The sequence below is a fragment of the Empidonax traillii genome, unplaced genomic scaffold, assembly GCF_003031625.1.
Source record: "Empidonax traillii isolate 1590-97213 ecotype Southwest subspecies unplaced genomic scaffold, ASM303162v1 scaffold338:size1951571, whole genome shotgun sequence".
Taxonomy (NCBI): domain Eukaryota; kingdom Metazoa; phylum Chordata; class Aves; order Passeriformes; family Tyrannidae; genus Empidonax; species Empidonax traillii.
In genome coordinates, this window is record NW_020955531.1 from 976,014 (window position 1) to 990,178 (window position 14,165).

Consider the following 14,165-nt stretch of genomic DNA (forward strand, 5'->3'; position numbering starts at 1 on the left):
GGCGGTGCTCTCGCGGGAGGGGGCGGGGCGCGCGGGCCGGCGGCGCTCCCGCACAACATGGCGGCCGCGGCGGTGGCGGCGGCAGCGGCGGCTGCGGCCACGGCGGCCACGGCGGCGGCGGCCGGGACCGGCACCGCGACCGCCACGGCCGGGGCCGCCGCGGCGCCCTCCGCGGGGCGCGGGGGCGGCGCAGCCACCGCGCGCGGCTTCTACTTCAACACCGTGCTGTCGCTGGCGCGCTCGCTGGCGGTGCAGAACCCGGCGCCGCTGGAGAAGGTGAGGGGTCTGTGAGGGGATTGCCGTGTGTGTGTGGGCGGGGGCTGCGGCTGTGAGGGCGGCGGGGTTGTCACTGCTTGTCGGGGGCTGCGGGAGTGCCGTGTGGGAGTATCGCGTGTGGGACTGCGGGGCTGTCACGCGTGGAAGCCGCATGTGCGGGGGGGGTCGGAGGGTTGTCATGCCAGAGGGGGGTCGTGTTTGTGTGTTTGCACGTCACGCGAGGGGCCGCCAGGGAAGGGTCAGCCCCTTGCGGGGCCCTTCTATGCAGAGTGTTTGTGCGAGGCGGGCTGTCCGGGGCCCCCTCGGCGCTGTCACGCGTGGGGACCCTCGCGGCCCGTGGGCAGCGGGGCGGAGCGGCGGCGGGTGATGCCCCGGGGTGATGCCGCTCCCCTCGGGCGGGGTTGTCTGTGGTTCTGGGAGTGGGATCTGCCTCACCGGCTGTGTCCGTGGGTGCTCCTGTGGGCCATCCTGACCCAAAAACGCCGTCAGCGCAGCCCCCCCCGTGTCCCCGCAAGGAACGCGGATCCTCAGCGGCTGCGCCTCCCCCGAGTCTGGGGAGCAGGGTCTTGTAGGCGTAATTAGTCTCAGCCTAATTAGGACTGGTTGCTTTGCTCCGGGTGTCCCCTCGAATCCAGCCCACGGGTAAAACGTGCCTGGGTGAGATAAAACTCGGCTGGAGGTAAAGCCAGCCCGGGGTCTGTGTGTGCAGCGCTGCCCGGGCCGGTATCTGCTGGGCTGTGGAGCAAGGATGGACACGCGGGTGTGTGGGGAGCTTTGCTGCCCCGAGCCAAAAGTGACAGAACGTCTGAATTGCCTCACACAGTAATCATGACTAAATAGCTGAAAAGCACGGCTCGGTGCTGATGAAAACTCTGGTGCTTTTTCCTGGCCGGCTGTTGCCGCCTTCATTTCTTACTTCGTGTTCTGGCAACGTGCCATTGCTGTGACAGCCAACAGTGAATAATTTCTGTAAGCCTTGCTTTGGTTCACTAAATATCCAAGGATTCCTTTATTTATTTATTTATTAGTTTGACAGATTGCAGTAGGAGTTAAATGATACTAACTGTTCATATCTAGCTAAAATTACTCACTCGTGTTATTGCAAGTATAACCTGACGTAGAACACTCGCAGCATCAGTCATTTTCCAAAGTTCATTTGTCCTCTCCAGTGTTTTATGTTGAGCAAGAGGCTTATTTGTGTTGTTGTCTTACAAGTCTTGTAATTATAAGATCTGGCAGTTGAAGGACCAGAATCCTAAATTCCACTGAGTATCCAGTAGCTTCTTGTAATCCTCTAGGGAAATTTTTCTTGGTTTAGAAATGTCAAGGTGGGGTGTTTAAAGAGTTATCTAAATAGGAAGTGACTTGACATTCAAACATAGGTGAGTCAAACATAGTTATTTATTATGATAGTTCTCTTTAGATAGTATTTATTAACATCAAGGAAATGCATGAAAAGACAATATGCTTCCTGCATTTTCCATTTATTAACAGTTCCACAGAAAAACAAAGTGTTTGGGGGATTTGATGTATTCTTTAGGGGGGTGTGTGCTGAGTACGGAGTTAAGTATTAGATAAGTAATGAGAAAACAATAGTTCTGAGAACTTCATCTGTAATCTGAAAGATTGGAGCCAAAGTCATACCCATCTTGGTAACAGTTCATGGTTCAGTGCTGTGTATGAGCAGTGCATTGGTGCAGCTGTAACCAAAGCTCCATCCACCTGGTTTTTTATTTATAGGAATTGCCTAAATGTGATACATTTGCCTGCTGTGCGTTTCTTGCGCATCCAAAACAGCCAGTGAAGGAAGGCTTTGCTGTACTTCAGCGCTTTGATCAAGTGTTGAAAAAAACCTTTAAATCAACACATGTTGTGGTAGAAATGTTTGACTTCTACTTGAGCTTTTCCTGTCTTTCTCTGGTTTCTGTCATTCCTTTCCCAACCCTTGAATGCTCTTGTTAAGGCTGATGACTAAAGGAGGGTAACTGCCCATCTGTCTTCCAGAAGATGGAGAGACCACTGTGCACTTCAGACTTCAGTTTGTTTTGACACTTTGTCTTGTTCCACCGTTCTCTCCCTCTGCTGTTTTTCAGGTGCAGAAGCTGCTCTGTATGTGTCCAGTGGATTTCCATGGGATATTCCAGTTGGATGAACGTCGCAGGGATGCTGTTATTGCTTTAGGAATCTTCCTGATTGAATCTGACCTGCAGGTATTTTCCCCACCTGGGCTAACTGTTTACCTCGGAAGATTAATTCAAGTTCAGTTGTTGAAGGAATGAAAAGCTGGTATTTTTCTTCATAAAAATAAATCAAAATCTCAGAGGTAAGAGATGGATGCAGGCAGGGGAGCACAAGGAAACAAGGACAGCACTGAGGAGTGAGATAGAAGAATAAAGTAAGTAGTCACGGCACTGCAACAGCCAGACTGCTGTCGTGTGTTCTGGTCATCACACCTTAAGGAGAGAAAGGAAAGACTGTTCAGGAGGATTTACTTAAACCATGTGTGTCACTCTGTGTTCTTCCCCACATGCTCCTGAATGACAGGGATGTTCCAATGCACTCCTGAGGGTCAGGTTTGCAGCAGGCCCTTTCCTGCCTGGCACTGGCCAGGATAAACAGACAGGCAGAGCACACAGGCTGCATTGTACATGAGCATCCCTTCTGTGTCTGCCAGCCTGGGCAGGACAAGCTGGTTCTCTTCCCTGGAGCACTGGGCATCATATTGTTCCATGCAGGGGAGAGGGAGGATATACCCAGTCCCGGGTCCAGAGTCATTAGACCTCACTTTAAAATCTTCCATGTTGCTGGAATTTGCTTCAGGCCTGAACTGAGGGTCCGTGTGCTGTGGTACAGCTTGCCTGGGTGTTATTGGAGTTGTTCTTCTTGCGTTTTTTATAAGGCATTTGTATTGTATTTCATAGCATTTTTATGATGTTTCCAAACCAGCAGTCAGTATTAGTTAATCCAACCCCTTGGGGAAGGGAAATGCTGTCCTCTGATTTGCAGGTGAGGGAGCTGGAGTGTCACACAGGTGTGTGAAGTGACTGCCATGGGGTGGATCCCATGAGGTGGGACTGGCACTCTGAATTTCTAGCTGCCTTCAAATTATTTTGGGACCTTGCTGTCAGTTAATAAATTGGGGGTAGATGCATTCTGGTTCTAGAACATTTTTCTGCAACTTTTTACAGAGAATGAACTGTTGCCTGGAATAAAAGCCTTGGATTTCAGGCACTGAATTGGGTTACTTTTCATTTGCCTGTGTTGAAATCAGTTTTGCAAGATTTAAGAAGCCTGTGGAGTAATCATGGGAAGGGAGTTCTGAGTGTGTTAATGGAGTCTTTCCATGTGTCTAAACCATCTGCAGATTACATGGTTCAGCTTTTCTCCTCCATTTCAAATAGAACATTTTCTTCTCCAGCACAAGGACAATGTGGTTCCGTACCTGCTGCGGCTCCTGAAGGGTCTTCCCAAAGTCCAGTGGATAGAGGAAAGCAATGCCCGGAAAGGCAGAGGTGATGTTTGGATTTTCTGATCTTCCTTATGAAATACCAGCCGGGAGATAGAAATAGCAAAGGTTGTTGAGGCCACAGTGCCAGGGGAGGGGAGAGGTCCTGCTGGGTTCTGAGCTCCTGGCTCGACAGCCTTTAAACTCATTTTCTATAGAAGCAAAGAGGAAGTTGAATAGCTCCCTGTTTTCCTGCTTGACCACTTTTTGGTAGATGGAACTTTCCAAATAGTTTTGTGTTCAATATATTTTGTATTAAGTTGGAGAAGATTGTGTAGTGGTTAGAGGAGAGTGGAATCTGAGATCTGTACACTCTGCTTTTATTTGATGCTTAGCTGCTATTTCAGGCACTTCATTTCTTGCTCCCTTAATATCTCTTACAATTAATATAAGAACACATATATAGTATTATATCATTCAAATTTTTTTAAGTTACTTGAAAACTTGGGAAAGTTTTTAATTATTATGATTTTTCTTCCATTGTTTCAGGGTGAAATTATGGTGGTCAGAGTGCTTTTAGATTTTGTGTGCAACACCGTATTTTTCTACAGTTTATCTCAGAACTGTGTGAGATGGGAGTCACACATATCTTCTTGTTTTGATATAATTTGCTCTTTCCGTGTTGGTTCTCTCTAAGGAGTGGCTGATTTTTCTGTCTGTCACGTTGCAGGTTTGCTTCCAGTGGCAGAAAACTTCAGCTTCTGCTTGGTGACGTTGTTGTCCGACGTTGCTTACCGGGACGCCTCTCTGCGAGAGCAGGTGCAGTTTGTCTGTGCTGTTGTCTGACCCAGTTCTCCGAGGCTGCAATCCTGACAAATGTCAGGAGGAGATGCAGCAGCTGCTTCCTGCCCTGCAGAGGGGCTGGTTGCTGTAGCATCTGTGCTGGTGCATTAATTTGCTTGTGTTAATTGTCAAGCATCTGGAAGATATTGCTAAGTCTTCTGTTACTTTTGGGTGTCGGTTGCTGAGCCCGGTTAGAATTCCAGCTTTGGTGCTGGATTAGGGCTGCTGCAGTTTGATTGTGCTGGTGCTCACAGCTCCCTGCAGGCTTTACAAGAGCAGCTCTGGGAACTGAGTGAGGGCAGTGTGCTCTTTTAGTCACACAGCACTGAGAAACTCCTTATATTAATATGTGCAAGTGTGATTTGTTGGGGTGATCTGGTGTAAGAGAATGACACCTCTTTACCAAAAGATATTTTTGTATGTCTGTCTTGATGACTTTAGATTTTGGATGCAATCCTGCAAGTAATGCAGTTCCTGTTGGGAATGTGCCAGACACCACAAATGCATGATAAAGGTACCAATAAAATTCTTACTATCTTTGTAACTCTTGTCCTCTGAACTTCTCTTGGGTTTGCTGGTTATCAGGATCACTCCTGAAAAGGAAGCAGCTCTTTCTTTCCATTTTCCTTCCCACATATCTGTTGTGTTTGTTGCTGGCTGGTAAATACAGAAGTGTATTAATTTGTGATACTTTCATGGTTTTTCCTCTACTTGCACAAGTCAGTCTTTGTAAAGCACTTTAGGCTGAAACAGTTTAGTGAAGTGATAGCAAAAAGTGAAGAGGAAGTTCTAAGTTACTGTTAATGTCCTGTTAAATGTGTTTTTCTTTTCCAGAATATTTGTGCAAGTATGCAGTGCCCTGCCTGATAGGGATTTCTCGAGCCTTTGGTCGCTACAGCAATTCAGAGGAGGCTCTCCTTTCAAAGCTCTTTCCTAAAATTCCTCCACATTCCCTGAGAGTTCCGGAAGAGCTTGAAGGAATTCGCAGACGATCCTTCAATGACTTCAGATCAATTCTTCCCAGTTCCCTGCTCACTGTTTGCCAGGAAGGAACACTAAAGAGGAAGGCTAGCAGTGTATCCAGCATCTCACAGGTTTGTATGGCTTGCTCTGTGCTGGAGTCAGTGCTGAGATTGTTTCTTGATCTGAAGGGAGTTAAGATAGCATTAAGCCTGGATATGCAGAGAGTCCCTTAACACATTGTTTGACCAGATAGAAAGCTCTTTATTTTGGTTCCACAGCTGAATTTCAAAATAACTTTGTAGTTTCTGAGTTACAGAACTATCAGTGACAGTTAAAACCAACAGCTGTCCTAGTAAGTCTTCATGTGCAGCAATTGGCAAATCCTGTTCCTTGTGCTGTTCCCATTAAAAGCATTGTAATGTATATCTGTAAATTTGGGAAACTGGCACTTAATGGCTAAAGTTCTCAGAAGTGCTGAGGGTACAGGAACTCTCACTGGTTTCACCAGGAGCTGTGGCTGTTCGTTGTCTTGGGGGAAAAATGCATTCAGATGCTGGTTTTGAAACCACAAATTGTTATGAACAAAGTTTCATGTAGAACAGGAGTCATTGTTCTGATCTCTTCCCTTTAGTGAAAAGCACTGAGCTAGCATTTTTTAACTTCCTATTTTTGACTGGAATGGAGCTGATAGGCTTAGCAATATCTAGTTCCTGTTATTTTTGCTTGGAGCTGTTTCATTATAAAGTGTACAAACTGTTCCCTGAAAGATTTATCAACGTCTTTTAAATATTTTTTTAAATACGGCTTTTGTGTGATATTTCAGGTTAGTCCTGAACGTGGAATTCCCCCTCCCAGCTCTCCTGGAGGAACTGCAATTCAATACTTTGAAGGTAAATTATTTCTCAAAAGAACAAGGGTTTTGTTGCAATTTATAGAAAATTGAAAACCAAAACCATTTTGACCCCCTACTCCACCCTCTAGAATTCCTACAGTAATTCTGTGGCACGTGCCTGGAAGGACTGGGAAAAGAGAATTGCGGTTTAAAGGCAGTAGGAAGTTCTTATTAACACCAGCAGTTTGCAGGCTCAGTTGTTTCTGGAGGGTTTTGAGCCACGATTTCCTTCCTGCCAGGCAGTGCCTGGTACTGAGGAGCTTAATTCAACTAGGCCAAAAATATTTTGGGAGATTAGGCTGAGAAACTTTGAGGAATAAGGGTTAATGTTGTGCTTCACTGGGCAACCGGATTGTTGGATTAGGATCTGGAATTTTGAAGCCTTTGTGGCCCATTGTATAAATCCAAACCCTCTGCTCCATGGGACGTGAGCGGGATGTGGGTCACTGTGGAAGAGCCAGCACAGCAGAGGGGTCACTGATGGGGACTGGTTACTGTGTCTCAAAAGGCACAACAGGAACAAGGTTCATGAATTACTACATAGACCCTGAACCACTGAGTTTGGGTAGAGCTGTAAATGTGAGTTTTGAGTCAAAGCAGGGCTTGAAAATAAACTGTCCTTCCTGAGTCAGGCTGGCTCAGCATCCAGGGTGCTTTGCTGTCTCTGGTTTTGTCCGGCCATTTGAGGTTTTTAACAGCTTGGACTTGATCTGTTTCTGGGCCATTCTCCTCTCTCAAGCCCTGGTTTAAATAATTTCTTCCACATTGCTTTACTTTTTCCTTCACACTACTATTTCTAGAGGCATCTGTTTTCCTCACTCATTATATGAGATTGCAAGGTAATTCAAATATCATCCTTAAATTGCCAAGCAGACCTTCTGTCTGCCCTACTGAACCAACCTATTCTTCTTCAATCTTATGGTCTTTGTGGTTTGAATTAAAAAGCAAACCAACAAAAAAAAGGCTGCAGATTAGAGAGTAGAACAGAAATAATCTTAATTAAACCTATAGGTGAATAGTGGACAATTTTGTACAAATTTAGGAATCAGTTTCACTGTCTCTCTAGCAGTGTTATGATTATTCTAATTAGGATTTTATTTTCAGTATTAACCTCTACCAGGTATTTCAGAAACAGGAAGCCCTTGTATTATTTCTGATGATATAGTTTGTGATAGTCTTGCTATCTGAAGAAGATGAGCTGTGACCTTGGTTTTATTCTGGCCAAGGCTAATGGTTTAGAGAAGAAATGACTGAAGACTTTGTTGTTGTCAATAAATAGTCTTGCTTGAAAGCCTGTTAATCACAAGAACATTACTCCAGCATGGCCAGCTGAGCACTTCAGAAAGGCAGATATAATTTCTCAAGTGGAAACAGAGCTGAGAGCAGTTTGCTGAGCAAGTTGTTTGTTTAATAGAGCACTTGAATCCAAAAAATAATTTGATTCTCTTTGCTTTCAAATTGCAGCAGTGAGTTGGTGTCTATTCTAAGATGAAAGCTGTGCTTTGTCTTCATTTGACCTAATAAAGGGGGAAACCTCACAAGACAGTTTTGACTTAACCTGTTCTTTGCATTTCTGTGCTTTTGACATAAAGGGCATTCACAAATGTTTTCAGGTAAATGGATGGCAGTAGCATGGGAAGGCCTCTCGTCAGAAGTGTCTCTGACAAAAAGGCATTCTGAAATAAATTCTTCCATTGTGGTGGTAAACTTCTAATGAACAAATGTGCTTTTTCATCATAGTTTTGTGTCTTGATGCACCACTAGATGAGCTGAAATGCACCTCTGAAGAGCTTGCAAGTTAAAGACTGTACCTGTAGGAAGTAACTCTTTAGTGGTGACCAGATGTTACCATTAAACAAAGTTAATGTCCTTTCCCTCCTCAAACTTGTATTTCTGTTATTTATTTCTGATCAGGTTCATATCTTCCTGATGGGAGTGCACTGGATCCTGATTATTACTTCTCTACAATCAGCTCCAGCTTTTCAGTTTCTCCCCTCTTCAATGGCATTAACAATAAGGAGTTCAACATCCCACTGGAGATGCTCCGGCAGCTGCTGAACATGGTACGTGGTGGGTCCCTGGGAAGGTGCAGTGAGGTTGCGTTCCAGATATCTGTGCTAGAAAGACATTCAGGTTAAGTTTAAACTTTTAGAGTTGCAAATGAAATGACAGTCTTTGTCTCTCTCAGGCTTTGTGTAATGTTATTTTTATGGCATTTGGTGTCACGCTTCAATAGCATTCCTAAAAACGTTCATAGAAACTGTGAATTTGGAAAATCAGATAAGTTTATGTCAGCTGCTTCCTGCTTGAGTCTTGCACGGCCCTTATTCTGAGGTGACTTACAGAGCTGGTTTTTGCTGTGAGAATGAGACCCTTTGCTATAAGGGTTTAGTTGCTGGGAGTCCATGCAAGAGGCTGCAGGCCCTGTCTGCTTCCTGCACCAGCTGTTGTGGAACAGCACAGAGAGGCTCGAATCTTCTTGTTGCAGCCTTAATTTCACCTGACACTTTGCAGTGAAGTGACTTGTGTTCTCTGCATGGACAAAATTGTATTCCCTGGAGTCACCAACAGGAAACATCCGTTTTTGTTTTTTTCCTCCGTAGGTAAAACAGATTGTTGGGGATTCTCTTCTGAAGACCTTGGATGCAGTTATAGCTGAAGTTGCAGAGGTATGCTGTTAAAGTCCTTTTTGAATTACCTGAAGGCTTCATTTTTTTTGGCCATAATTCTTGGAAAATTAGTCTTTTACCTGTGTGAGGTATGATTTCTCTTTGCAAAATTGTACTAATTTCCTTTTTGGACAGTTTGTTCACTGGTTTAAATATGGCCTTGGACAATGTAAAAATGGAGGGAGGGGTGTAGGAGTAATGTTTTTCACTAACATAGGAGGAAATAGTTATTCTTCTTACTTCAGTTCTCTTGTCCTGACAAATTTTACAGCATTGGGTGCCCAAAACTGCTTTCCTGCAGACTGAGGTCTTTAGTCTGTATGGCAGTAACACTGTCTTTTTTTCCACGTAGGTAAAATGTGTTGGTTGTTTCCTTTTTCTAGCTTGGAAGTCACTGTTGCTCTTTCAGGTGTCATCTCTAACAAGTTGATAAATGTTCAGATTGCAGACCTTTGCTTGCAGAGGTGCCCTGCTGGGTTCTGAAGGTCTGCCAGTCCTTGCTCTCCCCTTCCCTGGGTGCAGTTCTGTCACAGCCTCCCCCACGTTTTCTGGGGTTCTGTAATGGAAAATACTTCATTTTTAATCTAGGAGGTCTCTTCTTTTCTCTTTCAGACGGGTGCTAGTACAGATCTCTACTACAAAGCATTCAGTGACCCCCTTTATCTTGCTCAGTTTAAAATGCTGAGAGACACATTATACTACATGAAAGGTATAGTATTTGTATTTTTTTTTAATTTATCCTTCATTATGTTTAAGGTGCCAAGCATTGTCTGCTTTGTATTGAGTGCTGGAATGTTGGGGGTTTGCATTTCCTGGGAACTCTACATATGGTATTGAATTGTGTTTGACATGTTTCCATATAAAAAAGGTGCTGTGGAAATAGAAAAGAATATTTTGAGCACCGTTGAAAAGCTTAGTAGATGGCATTTGAGTTGTCTGCTCACTGGTGGACTTTGCTATGAAATTTACCTTTTAGACAGGACATAAACTTGATGAAATCATTAAATTTATGATGCAGCAGTGGATTTTACAGACACTGTTATTCTGACACACTCCCTTCCACCCTTCCCGTGTGACATTGCTTCCTTTTCTCTCTTTAGACCTTCCCAACTCGTTTGTGAAGGAGGTTCATGACTTTGTGCTGGAGCAGTTCAACAGCAGCCAGGCAGAGCTGCAGAAGATCCTGCACGACGTGGATCGGCTGCACAACGAGCTGAGCCCTCTGAAGCTGCGCTGCCAGGCCAATGCTGCCTGTGTGGACCTCATGGTGTGGGCTGTGAAGGATGAGCAAAGTAAAACATGCTCCTCACTCTCTGCAATGTCTGTCTGTTGTGTTCTGAGTTTTAGAAATACTTAGAGAGGAGCTGGTGCTCAGAAAAACATGAAATGAAGGGAACGCTCTTTGCTGTTTGAATACAGGAGTAAAACTTGCACCAAAAGGTTGGGAGATTTGTTGTTGGTAGTTCAGCATCTCATGGAAATGGAAACAGAAACTTCCCATTGGCTTATCTAGAGGAGATGGTACAATTGCTGAATTACGTGCAACTGCTTGTTTTTTAGTTTCTGTTTTATTTGTTGCTTTTAGTGTCTTAAATATTTCTCAGTGATTCTTTTAAAGGAAATGGGTTTTTTTTTAGAGCTTCCCAGTCCTGCTAGCATTGTTCTCATTTTTCCTCTATTTTATTTCTTATCCATCCCCTGAATGTGAAGGATTTTTTTCTTTTGGACTTTGTGATACTTGATTTCTGTCCAGTGTGAACTGCACTCAGAATCATCTTTAAGTACTGTCATTCTTCCAGTCACAGTGTCTGACAGAGCTTTTGGTACAGATACTGTTTCCAAAACTGTTTTTGCAGAAGCAGCACTAAATCTTTTTGAGGAATATTAGTATAAGGAGAGTGAAGTTTATAAATTGTTTGAGGTATTTTAGAAACATTCCAATAAGCAGTGGGTGATGTGTGGCTAATAACAAATCTGGTGAGATAAATTTTCCTGTTGGATTTTTCCTTTGAGGTGCTGAAAACCTGTGCATCAAGTTATCAGAGAAACTGCAGTCAAAGACCTCAAGCAAAGTCATCATTGCTCACTTACCACTGCTCATTTGCTGTTTGCAGGTCTGTCTTTACAGTGTCTGACATTACTGTAGCAGTGAGTGAGAGTTTGGGGAGTTTTACAGGTTGCTAGAACACTTTTCGTCTGCTATTTGTATTTCCATCTGTGTTCTGCATTTCGATTTTAGAGGTCTGGTGTGGAAATTAGAAACTGCTTGTAGAATTTTCTCAGCTCGACTACTTCTCGAAGAATAATTTTCATGAGGGTTTTTTTTAACCAGTATTTAATTTCTGAAATATTTAGTTCCTTAGCCCGTTATATAAACACTTAAAATCCTGGGATTGGCAGGTCACTGAGGTTTTAGACTAAGACTTGGTTGTTCTAATTTTTATGTCTTCCTATTGGACACTTACTCATAGTGTTACAAATGTGGTGTTTTCCACCACATAGTGAGGTGTCAGGATTCTCCAAGTGTTGGAACTTGTCCAGTACCTTTTGTTTTTTTTGGGGATTGTAGTTCATTTCACATAATTCCTGTGAAAACACACAGGCAGGGAGCAGCAAGGCTTGACTGGCATCTGACACACTCTAGAATAACCTGAAGGAGTTAGAGGCTTCAAATGTCTAAATCTTTAATTAAAAATTGAATCCCTCAGAACTAGGTAGAGTTTGTTTTGTTTGGGTTTTTTTGCATTGAGCTGAAGCTGCAAGCTTACAATTGAAATAAAAGAAAAAGTGTTGTTTTATTTTAAAGCCATTTTGTTGTTTTTTATTTTTCCTTTCTAGGGTCTAGGTCGTTTGTGTGAGAGGTTCCCTGTTGTGGTTCATTCTGTCAACCCATCCTTGAGAGACTTTCTTGTGATCCCTTCCCCAGTGCTTGTGAAACTCTACAAATATCACAGCCAGTATCACACAGGTAAAGGAAAAAAGGCTGTGCTCCCAGGTGATTGTTTTCCAACTTCTTGATGCTTTTAGATGTGTTGTGGTGATGCAGCTGTAGATGCAAATGGGGATGTATTTGTGGGGGGTTTTTTTGGAGGTGGAGAGGAGGAATGCAAATAACAATCTGGGAGAAGGGTATTTAGGGGCAAACAGGATAGGTAGAACTCCATTTATCCCAGCAGCAATATCGCTGTGCCTCTTGTGCTGAAACCAAACACTTGTGTCCTGAGTGAAATGCTGCAGCTGGAGCCAGCGCATCATTATCCTCATGGGGGGAAAAAAAATCACAAATCCAGTTGGAACCTCCCTTTTTTCAAGTTGTGACTGTTGTGTCTCATCCTCCCACAAAGCCTGTTTCTGTCTGCTCAGTAACCTACTTTGGAATTTGGGAGGGAGCCATTGGGTCAGTCCAAAGCTGAACAAGGTCACGTCCCTCAGAGTCCCCACGCACGCCCTGTGCTCCAGCCACATGATCATCCTGGCACTTGGCAAGTCTTTATTGCTGCTTTTCAATTTGAATATCAAGGTGTGATTTCCAAAACAAAAATGCTCAGTTTGAATCGCTGATGCAGGAGCAGTATCGGAATGCTGAAGCAGAGCAGCTAAGGTAGTGACTGACTACATTTAGGAATAATTATTTAGGAATAATTAAATGCAGAATGTCTTGCACAGCTCATCAGATGGTGTTGATTTCCACACTCCCTGTTCCCAGTAGGTGGTAATGACATCAAGATCAGCGTCACCAACGAGCACTCAGAGTCCACCCTGAATGTGATGCCTGGCAAGAAAAGTCAACCGTCCATGTACGAGCAGCTGCGTGACATTGCCATCGACAACATCTGCAGGTGAGAGAGGGCCTGGCACCCTGCTGGGGCACATGTGCTCTTTCCCTGGCAGAAAAGTGTTGTGCCTGCTTAGGAGTCAGTGCTCTGTGCTGCTGTCAAGCCTTTGTGACTTGAGGGTGACTTTTTCTTCGGACATCTCTTGGTGCTCTCTGTGTCCTAATTGTAAAATAATAATTCAGTCTTACTGTTCAGGTAATCAGTTCTTCAGTATAAACTTTCTGCCCTTACACCTGGCATGCACTTACAGTAGTGAAAACTGCTGTATTGAACTGATGCATTCCTTTTTTCTGTCCATTATTGCTCAGGTGTTTGAAAGCTGGCTTGACTATCGATTCCGTGATTGTGGAGGCCTTTCTTGCCAGTTTGTCCAACCGTCTGTACATCTCTCAGGAGAGTGATAAGTAAGTTGTCATCATCAAACCAAGTTTTCCTTCATTCAGTGAACTTGGAGCTTATTCTGGAGCTGCAAGTACTGGCAGCATTATTTTAGAGTTAAATGTCTCAGATCAGTGAGCTTTTATGAGGGGTCAAGATCGTCCCATGCCAAGTCTTTGCAGAGCTGAGCCCCTGTTTTCATACTGAGAGGTGTGGAGCCATTTTTATCTGATGGAATCAGCAAATCTTTGGTGAACAGTAGCCAATTTTGAGTCCTCAGTTGAATGATACTCTCTACATTTAGTATATGAACTGTTTCTTACATGAAATGTAACCATGCTCAGAGGTATTTTAGCTGTTCAGCAGTTAATGTATCATGGTGGGGGGTTTGTCTGGTTTTTTTTTTTGTAACAGGGAAGCTCATTTGATTCCTGACCACACCATTCGTGCTCTGGGCCACATTGCAGTGGCACTGAGGGACACCCCGAAGATGATGGAGCCCATCCTGCAGATCTTGCAGCAGAAGTTTTGCCAACCACCTTCTCATCTCGATGTTCTCATCATTGATCAGCTTGGCTGCTTGGTCATCACTGGAAATGTAAGGAAAGAACTGGCCAAGACAGTGCCAGTTCACGATCCCTTTCCATTAGTTAAAAGGAAATATATTTTAGAAACTGCATTTGCAAAAGTTGTTTAAGTTTTTCTTTTCTTCACTGCAGGTAGGCACTTGTACAGTCTTTATGACATCAGAAAATAAAAGCTATAATGTGTAAAATGCTGTTCCTATAAAGAAGAAGAGTCCCCACAGAAAATAATACAAGTTTTTTTAAAAGGCAGACCTTAAAAAACCAAATTCAGTGTTT

General features: G+C 43.8%; 1 protein-coding gene across 2 annotated transcripts in view; it reads left to right on the top strand.

Moving 5' to 3' along the window:
• The first annotated feature begins 57 nt into the window (after positions 1–57).
• PI4KA (phosphatidylinositol 4-kinase alpha) overlaps positions 58–14,165 on the top strand; it is a 54,552-nt gene continuing 40,444 nt past the window's right edge. Inside the window, exons 1-16 of one of the 2 annotated variants that reach the window (XM_027892119.1) lie at positions 58–276; positions 2,370–2,486; positions 3,695–3,788; positions 4,452–4,540; positions 5,006–5,078; positions 5,399–5,658; positions 6,351–6,417; positions 8,334–8,482; positions 9,023–9,088; positions 9,701–9,797; positions 10,189–10,380; positions 11,102–11,202; positions 11,927–12,056; positions 12,795–12,927; positions 13,233–13,328; positions 13,717–13,900. In XM_027892119.1, the coding sequence (XP_027747920.1) occupies positions 58–276; positions 2,370–2,486; positions 3,695–3,788; positions 4,452–4,540; positions 5,006–5,078; positions 5,399–5,658; positions 6,351–6,417; positions 8,334–8,482; positions 9,023–9,088; positions 9,701–9,797; positions 10,189–10,380; positions 11,102–11,202; positions 11,927–12,056; positions 12,795–12,927; positions 13,233–13,328; positions 13,717–13,900 (2,067 nt within the window). The remainder of the gene's footprint in view (positions 277–2,369; positions 2,487–3,694; positions 3,789–4,451; positions 4,541–5,005; positions 5,079–5,398; positions 5,659–6,350; positions 6,418–8,333; positions 8,483–9,022; positions 9,089–9,700; positions 9,798–10,188; positions 10,381–11,101; positions 11,203–11,926; positions 12,057–12,794; positions 12,928–13,232; positions 13,329–13,716; positions 13,901–14,165) is intronic. The other variant, XM_027892120.1, reaches the window with a different exon arrangement.